The sequence below is a fragment of the Myotis davidii genome, unplaced genomic scaffold (genome assembly GCF_000327345.1).
Source record: "Myotis davidii unplaced genomic scaffold, ASM32734v1 scaffold60, whole genome shotgun sequence".
In the NCBI taxonomy this organism is placed as follows: domain Eukaryota; kingdom Metazoa; phylum Chordata; class Mammalia; order Chiroptera; family Vespertilionidae; genus Myotis; species Myotis davidii.
Window position 1 is genome coordinate 2,023,237 of NW_006293007.1, and position 15,281 is coordinate 2,038,517.

General features: G+C 51.1%; 1 protein-coding gene across 3 annotated transcripts in view; it reads left to right on the top strand.

Moving 5' to 3' along the window:
* Positions 1-11: 11 nt before the first annotated feature.
* WDR25 (WD repeat domain 25) overlaps positions 12-15,281 on the top strand; it is a 146,609-nt gene continuing 131,339 nt past the window's right edge. The window contains exons 1-3 of one of the 3 annotated variants that reach the window (XM_015565822.1): positions 2,111-2,572; positions 3,349-3,395; positions 3,678-4,518. In XM_015565822.1, the coding sequence (XP_015421308.1) occupies positions 2,405-2,572; positions 3,349-3,395; positions 3,678-4,518 (1,056 nt within the window). In that variant the 5' untranslated portion in view covers positions 2,111-2,404. Of the gene's footprint in view, positions 238-2,110; positions 2,573-3,348; positions 3,396-3,677; positions 4,519-15,281 lie in introns of those variants that run through there. The other 2 variants (XM_006766612.2, XM_006766613.2) reach the window with 2 other exon arrangements.

Genomic DNA, 15,281 nt, shown 5'->3' on the forward strand with positions numbered 1-15,281 from the left:
GGCGCCGCCGGTTCCGCGTCCAGGCGTCTCCTAAGCGTCCGTGGAAACGCCGTCCGGCCGGAAGCACTTCCGGCATGGCTGCGCCATCATTGGCTGTTCTCGCGGGGCGGGACGGAGGCCCCCGCTGATTGGTTGGATGCCTCGGCGCTGGCGGAACACGACTGGGGGGCGGAGTGCAGGTAGGACCGGCTCCGGGAGGACCGGCTCCGGGAGGATCGAGCGCTTCCGGTGTGTGTGGTGAGCGGCGGGCCTGGGGCGGGAGGGTGCTGCCCGGCAGCGGCGCGAGCCCTCCGCGCCCCTTGTCGCGGACCTTTCACCGCCGGTATCCTCCCCTTCATCGCAGGCTCTTTCCGAACGCGCCGTCCTCGGGATCACCCTTAACCTCTCGCTCTTGACAGCTCGGCTAACTCCTGTTCTTTCTTCAAAACCCAGCTCTGGTCGTATCTTGTTTGTTCTCTTCATTAGTCTGTGGCCTCCGGCGTGGGATCCGTGTTTCGCGTTTAGTCTCTGGCCCAACATCAGACCCAACAGAAAGCTTGGCACAGAGAGGGCAACCGGGAAATGCTTGTTGAATGAGAATCTCCTGTGTCTTTACTTTCTCTGTGCCCCTCCCATCCGGTGCTGGGACCCAACAGTGAGCAAAACATGAAAACTCCTGTCCTAGGCAGCTGCCGGGCTGCTGAGGGTCCTTGCCACGCCCCGCTCCGTTTCTCCCGTGAGCTTTCCTTTTCTTCTAGCTGTACCTCTTCCTCTCTGTGTAATCACCCCGTCTTTCCATGAAAAAATTTCCTTCCTCACCTTTTGCCTTAGCAGCGGTTCTCAACCTGTGGGTCGTGACCCCTTTGGGGGTCGAACGACCCTTTCACAGGGGTCGCCAAAGACCATTGGAAAACACATATAATTACATATTGTTTTTGTGATTAATCACTATGCTTTAATTATGTCCAATTTGTAACAATGACATTGGGGGTCACCACAGCATGAGGAACTGTATTAAAGGGTCGCGGCATTAGGAAGATTGAGAACCACTGCCTTAGAAACATAAAACACATATTCTTAGAAACATAAAAACATTCTCCTAAAATTTGGTTGTCCCACTGGCTCCCCGTTTTTGCCTGTTTTCTTCGAGTCATCTTGGTTCCCTTCTCTCTGACCCGCTTTGATCCGATTTGTTGCTTCTTGCCATCTGCTCCCTGACCCCCACGGAGCATTATTCAGGTGTCACCTGTTCTAGGCCTGCCTCAGCCTCCCTCAATGAACCCCCACACCTACTGCCACCTCTATTCTCCTCTCTCTTCTCTCCTTATGATTTCTCACCCCCTGACACCCCCATTTCATTGATTAGGATCTGTTTCTCCCCACTGGCATTGGAGCATGGTGAGTGCAGGGCATTGTTTCCCTGGGTGCCTAGTGTGGGGCTTGGCGAGTAGCCCGTTCTGCGTCAGTGTTTACTGAACGAATGAAAGGCACACGAAGCAGGTAGTATTGGCATCCCTGCCGTCCACCCTCCTGCGTTCATGCCATCCTCCCTGCCTTGCCTTGTTAGGAAGCGGGGCTAGGGGGCCCCCAATCCCACTGCTCTCTGATCTTTGGCTGTAGACCTCGTCTTTCATTCTGGCCGTGGGCTTCTGTGAGGGAACCACTGTGGAGGGCTGGGTGGGTGAGAGTCCATCCTAATGGCCAAGCACAGGCGCCCTGCCCTGGTGGCGGGAGCCTGGTGGGCTCCCTTTGACAGGAAGGAACGGGATGCTGTGCACAGGAGTTGAGATGTCGGATCAGGACGGGTATTTAGAGAACAGAAGTGCCAAGTCATCCACGGTGCTCAGTTCCATTCGTGTGTCGTTAGCCCACTATGTTATATTAGTCCCATCTGAGACGGACTGGCCTGTTTTAGAAGTTTATTTTAGAGGGTGGCTTGGTGTGTGGATGAGGCTGCAGGTGAGGGTGGGATTTGGGGAGGAGGCAGATGACCTAGCTTGTTTGGGGTGAATGGCACCCTTTGGGGAAAAGGCGTGGAAGGGGTGGGTGTGGATTCCAGGGGACGTGAAACCTCTCTCTAAGGGGGGACAGGCTGTCTGGAATGGCTTGACTGATGACCCAGAGGGACCACGCCCAGGGGAGGAGGAGTTCAGCCGGTGTATTAAGGAGGGTGGGCACTCTGGGCTTTGTCAGAAGTTCGTCCTCCCTGAAGTTTTCCACGCTGCTCCACCGCGCCCTCTGCTGTCCGGGACGGGACGTTTCCCGCATCCTTGTTTTCCTCTTGAGGCGAGTTCACGTTCACAGCACAGAACTGAACTCCAGATGGAATACTTCCTTCTAGAAACCAATTGGTGGCCATTTTATCATGTATGATGGCTCAGAATCTCAGGAAAGATTTTTTTAGGGAGGGGGAACTCCCTGTTGTATGAGTCTGTATGTTGGAGTGAAACTGGCAGGTTTGGATGACACCCTCGGGCCCCTCCGCCTGGACTTGTGGGTCTGTCACCCCAACTGGCTTCGAGTGGAGATGGGGTATCTGGGGGAGAGTCCCAGAGAGAATACAAGGAAGGACGAGCCCAGAGAGAGGGCAGAGGTGAGGGTAGCACGCTTTCCCCACCTGGTGGATCTGTCCATTTCAGGGTTTTCAGACCTAACCTCATCCCCTTGATGACTGAATGGCCAATAAGCTGCAGGCTCTCTGTACATCTGTCTTTGCAAACATATTCAGGTATTGGTGTAGGAGGCAGTTCTATAGTGGGGATGTTGCAGTAAAAAGGATAGTACTTCTCAACCTTCCTAATGCCGCGACCCTTTAATACGGTTCCTCATGTTGTGGTGACCCCCAACCATAAAATTATTTTCGTTGCTACTTCATAACTGTAATTTTGCTACTGTCATGAGTCATAATGTAAATATCTGATATGCAGGATGTATTTTCAGGGGTCGCGACCCACAGGTTGAGAACCGCTGATACGTTTCAGTTTGTAATAGGTAGTCCCCATATTGCCCTTCCAACAGTTTCTTTATTTTTCAAATTATTATGATGTTTACATTTTTAATTTTTATTAAGACACCATTGACATATAACAGTGTGCAAGTTTAAGGAACACACGTGCTGATTTGGTACATTAATACATTGCAATATGAGTACCACCATAGCATTAGCTAACAACACTATTACACCCCATAATTATCCTTTCTTTTTTTGTGGTGAAAGGTTGCCAGCATCTGGGTTATTTGGCTGGCACTTCCTGGTTTCTCCTCCTTTTTTTCTTTTGTATTGAATTTATTGGGGTGACATCGGTTAATAAATTTATATAGTGTCAGGTATACATTCTGTAATACATCATCTGTATATTGCACCAACAGGCACCTTTAAAGTCCCGGGTCTTTCTGTCCAGGCATCGTGTCTACAGGTACTTGGGTCCTATTTTATGTCTTTCAATAAAGCTTTTGTTTTCTTCATGTAGGTCTTGCTAGTTTGGGGGGAGGGGGTTAAATTTATTCCCATATTTCCATAGGATAATGACCCCTTCTAATTAATTATGCCAGATGTATAGAAAAGCCCTCAGGCTTTATGTGTTTATTCTTACGTTGTTTTCTGTCTTAGATTTGCTAGATGGCATGATTTCCTTTACCTTGGCATGGTGGTAACTATTCTTCCATGCACGCTTTCTGACATCTGATTTTGGTCTCAGGTCGTTTGCCCTCGAGGGACCGCGGGACACAGTGTCTTCAATGGCTTCATTGGTGGCCTATGATGACTCGGACTCCGAGGCTGAGAGCGAGCTTGCGGGAAGCTGTGCTGCCGCTGGCCAGAGGAAGGACTCTTGTGTTACGGTCGAACCGCGCGGCCAGGCTTTCGCATCGGGAGTCCTGGACAGGACAGGAGGCACACTGCCCACCAAGCACGGCTCCTGTGAAGACCCAGCCGGCCAGCGTCTCCCACTGGCTCGGCTCTGGAGGAGCGACCCTGGCTCTTGCCCCAGCCAGAGGCTACAGTGGCCCAGGACAGAGCCCGACGTCACCTTCCCCGCAAGCGGGCCTCCTCGTCCTTCCCTGTGGACCAGCCACGCTCCCGCTGGCCATGTGCCCCGGGCAGCCGCCTGCTTGAAGCAGGTGAGACTCTCCTGGGGAACTTACGACCCCCCGGAGCCACCTTTCGGTGCCCAACCCAAACCTGAGACCCCGGGGAAGAGTGGCAGCTCTCTTCAGAAGAAAAGGCGAGAGGACTGTATTGTGCCCTACACCCCGAAGAGACTGAGATGCTCGCAAGCGTTAAGCACAGAAACAGGCAAGAACAAAGATGCGGAGGCCCGGGATCCCTCTCTGCGCCCCCCGCGCCCTCTGTGCACGGCCCCCCAAGTGTCCGAGTTCATCCAGCCGTACCTGGGCACCCCGTATAAGGAAACCCAGATATCCCAGAAGGTCCTCTTCCACCTGCGAGGCCACAAGGGCCCCGTCAGCAGCATCCAGTGGTGCCCCGTCTTTTCAAAGAGCCACATGTTCCTCTCGGCTTCTCTGGATAAAACCTTCAAGGTAAGTTTTGAGTGGAACTGCTCTTTTTAGTTACTCTCAGGACCAAGCTGCTGGGCTGCGTTATTCTTCAAAGCAGTGACGTGGGGGGTTACAGGCGGCACAGTTCTTTTTGGGGATTTCTGTGATTCTCTCTGATGCATTCAGGAGAGGGTTCTCGTTGGTCCATTCAGCCCAGTGCTTCCCTGGCACTGCCTTGCCAGGCGCCACAGGCTAGTCCGTATCCCCGCGGGGGCACTGAGGACATCCAGACATGCTGGCATCCAGGGAGGATGTGGTCCCTGGAGAGAGCGATCAGAGGGAGAAGAAAGCAGCCCGGCCCGAGCCCCGTGCACTCGGGACATCTTCTGAGACTCCCGTGGAGTGCTGAGCGATGCCAGCTCTGTGCCAGGTGCTGTGTTACATGCGGGGGGTGCAGAGGTAGACAGACCTGGTCCCTGGCTTCAGGGCACACACATTGTGGTAGGGGCCGCAGGTGCATGGCGAGGTACCCAGAATCCTGGGCCTAGGGCTGTGAGGACCAGACCCCAGCCAGATCTCCAGCCGGATACATAAGTGCCACAGGAACCCAGTGGGAGGGACGGCTTCCAGCCTGGGAGGGCTTGTGAAGGCTTCAGAAGCAGAGGTGGTGCACTTGGTGAAAGGGGGGTGGGGGGAGGACATTCTTCGCTCTAAGCGTGGAGGCCTTAAGGGGCCCGAGGCTGGGGAAGTAGGCAGGGGCCACACAAGGAGGACTGTGGTGGCCTGTTGGAGGCTTCCAGTTTTTTTATTGTTATTTACTGATTTTAATGTATACTGAAGTAATGCAGGCTTGCAGTAAGCAAGCCTCACGGCACAGGTGAATAGTGTCACAGGCGTGTCCCACCTGCCTGTAACCTGTCTCCGACCCTCTGAGCTGTACTCTGTGTCCCTCCTCGCTTCCTCGGCACCTAGCACAGCACTTGTGTAGGAGGGGCCAAAGAGATTTGGACGGAAGCTTCCTGGAAAGAAAATGGCGTTGGTGTTGGGGTGACATGGCTTCGCATCCAGCTTTGCTGGGGAGCAGCTGGTCCACTGGCCTGACCTGTGCCCTCCATCTGGCGTCGCATCTGGAAAGGGCGTCATCGTATCCGTGTCTGTGATCATGTGGGAAAAACACTCACCAAGCCCCTGGCACAGAGCTAGGTACCCCACTGGTGCTCAATAAATGTCTGTTCCCTCTGTTTTTCTCAGAGTTCTGGAGCCAGCCTGCCCAGGACACTGTATTTGCAAGTTCTGTTCTGAGCTTTTCCCCTAGGAGGCGCTTTCTGAGGTGAAGAAAGGAAGCCCACCCACAGCAAAGTCTCTGATGTGAGCCGAACCACTGGGGTCCTTTTTAAGTGGCCAGTTGGAGTTCTGACCCGACTTGTGTTCTTTTCAGGCTGGTAGAGCTGTGCGGGGCCATTGTCACGTCCTGGCTTCCGTTTGGAGCCCAGGGGTTTACACGCAGGTCTTTGGGGCTCTTCCTGCCAGGAGGCGCCCTGAGGTCTGCCCAGAGGCTTCTGGCCTGGCCTGCTGTGCGTTGTCACAGGCTTGGGTCGGTCCCACAGTCCCGGGCTTCTCGGCCCTCCTTCCCGAGAGTCTGTGCCCACGGAGGGGGCCGTGTGGGGTCTGTGTGTGGCCAGGCAGCGTCTGGCAGGCCCCATCTGTGGTCTGGAGTTACAGTGATCTGGGCTCGGGGTTCATTTCCATCCTCAAGAGCTTTGTGACCTTGAGCAAGGCACTTAACCTCTCTGAGCCTGTTTCCGCTCAGTGGAACCAGCAGATGAGTTGTGTGGCTGGGGCTTCTCAGGTGGGACAGATGCACAGGTGCTGTGTCTACAGCACCCAGGCTAACGCTGGGCGCACGGTGGAGTTTGGTGGAGGGTAGTGTGGTCTCAGGTGGGCCACCTGAGGGATGCGGGCAGCCCCTTCCTGGTACGTAGAGGGAGGGGCAGTTTGGCAGATGTTGACAGCAATCGTGAGGAGGAAGAGGCCCCCTTGATAATTTTCAGACAGAGAGCATCTGAGTGAAACCACTGATTTGGGGCATTGCGTTTGCTCAGTTGTGTAGCGAGTGTTCGTGGAGTAGGTGAGTGTGCACTGGGGATGTAGAAAGGGCCCCATGGAGGGACCATGGAGCAGCCAACTAGCTGTGACACCTCTTGACCAGAAGAGGGCGCACTCGGTCCAGCTTGGGAAGGCTGGTCAAGCCCAGGGGTGATGCACTGAGACCTGGGTCCAGGGCCTTTTGCAGTGGGGCTGGTCTGGTCAGTGGCTGTGCTGCCCATCCCGAGGAGATGGTGTGTGCTGCTGGGCCTGGCAGCCTGCAGGGCGCCCTGTCCACTGCAGTGTTCGTCTCCTGAGGAGGCTGTAGGAGCGGCTTTGGAGGTGGCCCCAGGCGCAGAGCATGGCTGAGTGACTCCCGATCCTCTCCTTATTGTGGTGTCCTGAAAATGAGGGCTTTTATAAACCGTTAGCCAGGGTTCTCTCTGCTTTAAGATGCACGAGTTTTCAAGACAGACGGGACTAGATGGGGACTAGGCAAGGGAGGTCTTGGCTGAGCCCTCAGATGTGCTGTGCCCTCAGGTTCCTGGGCAGGATGATGTCAGTGGGTGGGCGGGTGGTAGATCTTGGGGAACCTTGTGATCTGGTATATGATGTAGGGGGCATAGGAGGTATTTTGTGGGCAGTGAATCTGGAGTGGGGACAGGGCTGTGGGTGCAGGTAGGAGTCCTGGCTTGCTGCACTCCGGTCCTGGGTGGAGAGCAGATGGTGGGTGCAGCAGGCAATGAGCACCCCCCAACTCTGCTCCCTTCCCTAGGGTGCCTTTCCCCTTGCCTTTGGTTAAAGTCTGCCAGAGTGCCTCCGCCCCCCTCCACCCCGCACCAGATCAGGAAGGAGGGAAGTGTTTGGAGGCTGGGGTCATAACACTTCACTTTGGATGCTCCCTCTGCCACTGGCTGTGTGATCTCTGGGAAGTCACTTAACTTCTCTGAGCTTCCACCATGGGTGTCAAGTGGAGCTAATTACACATGCCTTTCTGGGTTTTCATGAAAAACAAATGACACTGGATATGAATTACCTAGCGTGGTGTCTGACACATAGTAGGCACTTCCTGTGTGCTCTTCTTGCTTTCTCCAGGAAGTTTCTCTTTTCCTCAGCATGCGGTGGTCTCGTTCTGCCTGCGTAGCCATGGAACCGTATCTGCTACACCGTGTAGATTTTAAGCTACTTGAGCACGGGACCTGTGCCAGACTCATTTTTATATTCTCCGTGGCACCTGGCACAGAGTTTTGTACATGTTAAGTGGATTAGTAAAGATTAAAAAAATTGTTTGGGATTTTATTTCCAGCCTTTGGGGAAGGACTGTGTTTTAAGTGCACAAACCCCACTTCCCACCAGGGGGCACAGTGAGACTTAATATAAGCAGCTCTGTAAGCTTCTAGAATCTGGAAGAATCCTTGATTCAAGGTAACAGCTACTGAGATATGATTTTTTTTTTTCTGATCAGGAGAAAAACAACACAATCCGTCTGATTAATCTACAGAACGTGGAGTGCCAGTTCCTTCATCTCCTTAAAATGTAGCTTTGGAATTCATAAATTTCAATTGGGCACATTACAGTGGAAAGATACTTATTTTAATATGTTCTAAATGTTCTGTGAGCTGTAAAATATGCTCATATTAGTTTTGAAAAATTTACAGCTAGAGAAATTAAGCAAAATAAAACAATGATTCATAACTCCCCACCGATGCTCTGTTTTCGTGTCAGCGACCCCTTCCTGCCCGCGTCTGTCGCGAGCATCTGTTCCCCGGAGCTGTGATCCCAGCACCGAGGCCCTTTTCTGTACTCCTCGCATTTCCCGTGTCCTCGTTTGGCTCAACACGCTTGAATGCCCGCTGCACATAAAGGTGCCATTCAGACTCCGAGGCCCTTTTTGAAGGAAGCCGCAGCGACGTGACCTCCTTGAACCAACCTTATTGTCGGCCCGTGTACGGCCCCCTGCCAGGTGCCCGAGCGCTCCCAGAGGCATAGCGCAGGCTTCTCGCTTCTGTGTGTGAAAACCTGGAGTTCTGAAACACAAAGGATCCTAAGGAAACATATGAATTAGGTGTTGTTTATCTGTTTTACACAATGATTTCTTCAGGGAATTCTTCCAATAACAAACTTCCTTAAAATGCTTACATATGAACTTTTCCTTATTTTTTTTAAAATTATTTTTTAGAAAGAGAGGAAGGAAGAGGGAGAGAGAGAGAAACACCCCCTCCCGGGGGTTGAGTCCGCAGCCCCGGCATATGCCCTGACTGGGAATCAAATCCACAACCTTTTGGTGCACAAGATGATGCCCAACCAACTGAGCCACACCAGCCAGGGCTAAACTTCTGCTTTTTGATCATGAATGTAATAGATGTTTACTGTGAAAAACAGGAAATACAGAAAATATGAGGCACAAAGGATACAGCAGACATCATTGCTAGTCCTAAGCCTGAGTGGGCACCCCATTAACACTGGGGCCCTGGAGGACGTGCCTGTATGTTTACCGAATTGGGCTCACGCTGCGTCGTCTGTACAGCTTGGATCTCCCCCTTCACCCCCTTTTTCTGTACTGTTTGTAAGGGGCATTCTTCTATGTTAACAAAAAATGTCCCCAAACATATTTTCCCGACTGTCTCAAATTCCAAACTTTGCTAGTTCCATGTCATTTCCTGACATGTCCTGCTTTTGTTTTGAAAAGTCAGTCCTGCAGTGAACATGGCTATATGTAAATGTATTTTTTTTTGAAATTAAGGAGCATACCCTGCTTGTATATGTAAATGTCTCCATGATAAAAGGATGTAACATAAATTGGCATTAATTTGCAAAAAAAAGTCTTTTTTTTTTTTTTTTTTTTTTTGCTGCCTCGATGCAGTTAAGATGGGGTTTAGCTAAAGAAAGCCTTTGTGTGTGGCGAGTGCGACCTGAGTAGGTTGGCAGACCTCCTGTGCCGTCGTCACATCAGACTCCTGGTTTCCTTCCCTGCCTGCTGCTTGATAGCTGTGTGACTGTTGGAAAATCTCTTAGCCTCTCTGATCCCCTAGTTGCCTCATGGGTAAAATGGGGATCATGGCTACCGATTGGGGTTGTTGCTAGGGAGAAGGAATGAGGTGATGTTTGTGACTCTCCTGCACCTGTGTTGATCAGTTAAAAAACAGAGAGAAGACAAGTTAGAATCCTCCACCTCTTAATGTAACCCTGTTTTTTTGTGAAGCTTTTGTAGTCTGTCTATAGATGCAGAGTTTGTAAGAATTTCAGTGTCAGTGTTCCTGAGATAGATACTTTTAAAGATTTTGAAGTTTTTGGGGTTGTCTGTACCAAGCCACTTACCTGCTCTGTTGTCACGAACTGCACACTCAGAAGGTGGGGATTGGAGGGCTGGGTCCATGTGTCCAACCCGATCATGTTTAAATGTTGCCCGGTTCACACAGTGTTTTGTGCCTGAGGCTCCGGCAAGGAGGAGCGGTTTACACCTGGAGAAACCCATGAAAGCGAGATGTGCCCACCTCCCTCCGGCCAGGGAGGCACCAGGCTTAGCCGGGCCCCTTCCCGTGTGCGTCTGAAAGAAAGGACTTGGTTCTGGAGCCCGAACGCCCCAGACGGGGTCTCACTGTGCTGCTTGTCAGCCCTGTGACCTCTGAGAGGCTTGAGGCCAGAGCAGAGGCTGGGGAGAGCTCACCGTCCCCAAGCGCCTACCACCTGTGAGGCAAAGTCCCAAACAGTCCCTCTTGTCTTCCCCACAGGCCTAGGAGGCAGGGGCTGTTCTCACTGCTATTGTACAGATGTGGACGTGGAGGCACAGAGGTTAAGGGATTTGTCCACAGTCACACAGCTGGTAAATGGCAGAGGCAGGATGGGGAGCTGGCTGTCAGACTCCACAGCTGAGCAAAAGGCTGCAAGACCCTCGGCTCCCCGCCCCTGAGAGTAGAATAAAGGATGAGAAAGCAAGTCCCCTCCCGCCAGCAGTGCCCAGCGCCGTCCCAGCATCAAGCCCCTGGGTTCTGTGGAGGGGCATACGGAGAAGGGATGATTTCTGTGGTGGCTTGGATTTACATTTTTATGTATTGCAGGTCCCGGCGAATGTATCATTGTTAGCGTATTCTATTATATTAGGGTATCTTAGATGTGCTTTGTAGAAAGTAATATATCTCACATTCAGAGACAAGAAATTTATGGATTCAAGTGCCAGAGTGAGGGTTATTTCAGTTTTGAAAGAATTATTCTTGACAGATTTTGCAGAATGAGATGGAGAAATGATTTGATGTGTGGAGTGAAGAGATGGGGAGCATTATGCAGATGATGGGCAATTTATTCCAAGCACGAGGGGAAGCTATGGGAAGTGAGCGATGCACAGCTGGGAGGAGGGCTGGGTGGTGGTGGTGGGCGTGCGGTAATTGGGGAGTGAGTGATTAACGCGCATCAAGGGTAATTAGGCGAGCGAGGAGGGGATGGGTGGTGTGTGCCTGCGTGCGCCTGTGTGTGTGCAGAAGGCACCTGGCTCCATCTTCATTGGATGGGGGCCCAGAGAGGGCACACGGTGAGGTCAGGTGGCCTGTGTTGCTGGGCCCTCGTGAGGGAAGTGTTGGTGTGCTTCCCTCTCTGGGCTCCTCTCCCTTCAGTGAATCCTCCCAGGCTGGGAGTGAGGGCTCCGGGCTGCAGGACAGCAGGGCTGCGGAGCCTCCTCTTCGTGGGAAGTGAGGATTTTTGACACTCCTCTCCCCCATATGAAAGCTGTGAAGTTCCGAGGCCAACAAACGAGACGGTACCCACTTCTCATTGGCTGCCAGAATGGCCTTGCAAGCTCTCGCCTTACAGAAAAAAAACACCCGGGTTGAAGGAGGAAGGAAAGGAAGCCGTGTTTTCCGCTCTTGGAAAACTTCACTGGGCTCTGTAGCCTGTGTAGCCAGGGCAGGGCAGAAACAGCCCCTGGGAAGGCGCAGACTGTCCTCAGGGGACCAGCCTCATCCAGCTCATCCCTTGTCATTAAGGGAAGAATAGAGCAATTTGGGAAAATGCTTTTAATGTAATTGGAAAATGCAGATTGCAAAATTGGCACACTTAGGCATTGAGACAGTCTAGTAAATTATTTCCCACTGCTTTTAAAGCTTGGACACAGAAGACTCTTAAAGGCGCCCACCTAGCGCCCAGTGATGGCTTTGTCCTTCTCTTTAAAATGCGAGTTGTTTTAGATTTAACTTTGTTATCATGTAAGTGATAACATATTGGGAAAAAATGCAAAATGCAAAAAGAAAAAGAAAAACAGAAATGGCAGAGATTAAAAATGTTACCACACACTCTCCCCTCAAGGACAATGACCGGGACCTTTCCAGGCAGCACTCCTTCTAGTCTTTCTCCCGCGTGCATCCGGGTTTAACCAGAGCACAGGTACTTCATTTTTGTAACCAGCGTTTCAAAATGGCAGGATGGTTATTTCCCCCCGGTAACTGATAGTATTTTTACCCCTTAAAAGAAGGGGTGGGTGAGTCACTCCGACCTCTAGGTCTTTTCTCCTAGCTCCTGCTGTTTCTTGTCAGGCATCTGTCCCCGACGACACACACCGAGGGACCCCATGCACGGGGCAGTGGGGTGCCGTGCAGGGGTGCAGGGACCAGAGCACTGCGGTGCAGGTGGGAGGTGCAAGTGAGTGAGACCGGTGGGCTCAGCCCAGGGTCCCTTGAAAGCCACTTGCACATCGCCTTTCTCTGGCGAGCTTCCTGAAGTCTCTTTACTCCAGGAGATGAAAGAGAGCGTGCCTCCACCCCCTGCGGGACACCGTGCTCCGGGCTGAAACGCTCTGCCAGGTCCTGGACCTGCTTCCTTCCCATGATCAGGCCACAGATGGGTGATACCCTGGGCGCTGGGCAAAGCTCTCGCGTGGCCTGGGTGTCCCTGGAGTACCCTTCTAATTAAAAAAAAAAAAATCTTTTCTCTCTATAGTTTTCTACCTTGTTGCCTTTCTGTTTTATTTTTTTTTTGTCCTGGGAAGTTTTCTCCACTTGTTTTTTCAATCTTTTAAAAAATTTTTTTAAAATATATTTTATTGATTTTTTACAGGGAGGAAGGGAGAGAGACAGAGAGTTAGAAACATCGATGAGAGAGAAACATCGATCAGCCGCCTCCTGCACATCCCCCACCGGGGATGTGCCCGCAACCCAGGTACATGCCCCCGACCGGAATTGAACCCGGGATCCCCCAGTCCGCAAGCTGACGCTCTATCCACTGAGCCAAACCGGCTTCGGCTAAAATTTATTTTGTATCTCTGCTGTCATATAGTTAAACTTTTGTGCTGAAATATAACATAGATTCAGAAAAGCGTTCTATCATATTTTTACATTCCAAGGGCTGTTTCTTGTTTTCTGAATGTTCCTTTTAAAAGTATATAGTATATTTGTTTATTACATATTTATAAGGTCTTCCCTTAGCTGTCTGAGTTATTCGAAAGTTTTCCTGTGTTTTCTGAGACGTTTCTCTCTTTTCAATTCCTTTTGTCTTTTTGCTTTGGTGTCCGTTGCATGTTAGAGATTTGCTGCTGCTTATTCTGATCCAGGAGGGAGGCCTGAAAAAGCTGACGTTACATGGGGCTCTGCCTGTGTGGGGTGTGTGTGTGTGGGGGGGGTTGGGCAAGGGATGGGGGGCTTGTTGTCCAGGGTGATGAGAGGGGAAGCTGGTGTCACCGCAGGACCCCCAGATGTGAAATTGGTATTTCCTCTGGCTGCCCAGCATCCCTTGCTGCCTGCACCCCAGAGCCGGGGAAGCGGGGGCTGGGTGTGTGTGCTCCGATGCCACCTTCACTCCCTGTGCTGAGTTCTCACTCCCGTCGGCTGCACATCTTTCCCTGCCTGCGCACAGACCGACGGCGCGGTTGCCAGTGGCTGCGCAGCTTCCCGTCCGTGGCACACGCCATCGGCTGTGTGTAAATATGACCGTGTCTTCTTGTCCTTGACCGGTAGAACTATGACTTTTTAAAATGTTTGCTAATCTGACGGTATCTTGTTTGAGGACTAAACGAGCTCATTGACGGGCAAGCTCTTTCAGAAACCAGCCCGGCACCTGCTTCATGCTAAGTGTTTGTGGTCCTGGTTCTTATCCATTAATCTCCTGTAGTTTCCTCTGGGCAATTTACATGCTCATTTACATGCTATTGGCCTGTCGTCATACACATTCCGCCCAGGGGTATGTCATTATTTTATTTTATTTTTTTACGGAGAAAATAAAATTTTTTAATTTTTTTTTTTGTGGTCGAGTCTATGGACCTTTCCCTTTGTGAGTGTCCCGTGGCTTTAGCGATGAATCGTCCTACCCCATCCCAAGAGCTGATAGTCAGCTGTGTTTGACCTTCCTCTAGCCGTGATTAGCTTGAGCCAGTTTTAATTCTCATCTCTTCCAGATTGTGTGTGGGTCGGGCCGCGTGCGCCCGTGGTGACTGTATGCCAGGTGCCAGGCATCCAGTGAGATCAGATCAGCACCGAAAAAATCCCCGGAGGCTGGCTGCTAATGATTTCAAATGACTTTCTTCTCTCCCAGCTTATCCTGCAGGGCAAGGTAAGCCTCCGCTACCCAGACCTTCCCTTAAACAGAAATGATGTTTTTGGCCACAAAAACAACACAGAGACACCATGGAAAAGCAGGGAGGTATTAAGAAAAGAATTGCCCATCATCTCTCCACCCAGAGGCAATGACTATAGACTTCTCAGTATATTTCCATTCAATCTTTACAAAATAAAACATTCAACATAGTTGAGTTCCAACCATACATGTAATTCTAAATCCTCCCCCACGACAGCAGCAGTTTTTAATGCTGTAATTTATTGCAGTGGTTTCCAGTGTGGTCTGCAAACCCCTGGGGTCCTCCAGCCCCTTTCACAAGGTCTGTGGGTGAAAATGATTTTCATAATGGTACCTAGAAGTTATTTGCCCTTTCCACTCTCATTCTCTCAGGAGCGTACATGGAGTTTTCCAGAGGCTACGGGCCGTGTGCTGTTGCAATAGATTAAATACAGAAACGGCCCTGAGAACCCAGCTGTCTTGTATTAAGCCAGCCATTTAAAAAAATGTAAACAATGCCGCTCACTAACTTTTTCTGTCCTGGAAAATACACTTATATTTCATCAGAAATGTTATGTTAACACCTAATGGGCTAATTATTGTTACTTTTAAATAAATTACTATTTTAAATGCCTCGGTCTTAATTTCTAATATGCTAACTATGGAGCTATCCCCTACATAAACAGCAGCTGTTTGGAGTCCTCATTAACTTTAGAGAGCATAAAGGGGGCCAGAGGTTTGAGAACCATGGTTTTATTTCCGCCTGTAATTTCATTTTGGGGGGGATGCAAAGGTCACCTTCGGTGCTGGTGGCTGGGTATCGGTGCAGCCCAGCTTGGTCACTACCTCCTCCTGTTTGGTTAGATTACCAAACTATGCGACCAAAACACGACCCTGGAGGGTCCAGGCTGTTCTCAGCCCCCGCCTCTTCTCCCTGCCTTCCCTCTACCCTTTGTGAAGACGATTTTACAGCAATGATGACAAAAAAAAAAAAAAAATCTCCCAACTCCACCAGACACTAAAACGATGATTATCCTTTTAACACCCGCCCATCCGCTTCTGGTCCATATGGGCTGGTGTTTTCGCAGAGTGCACACAGTTCCAACACCCGCCTGGCCCACTTAACACGCCCTCCCAGCCTCCACCGCTCTGGAGGGCCGTCAATTCCCGGCTCCGCGGTGCTCTAT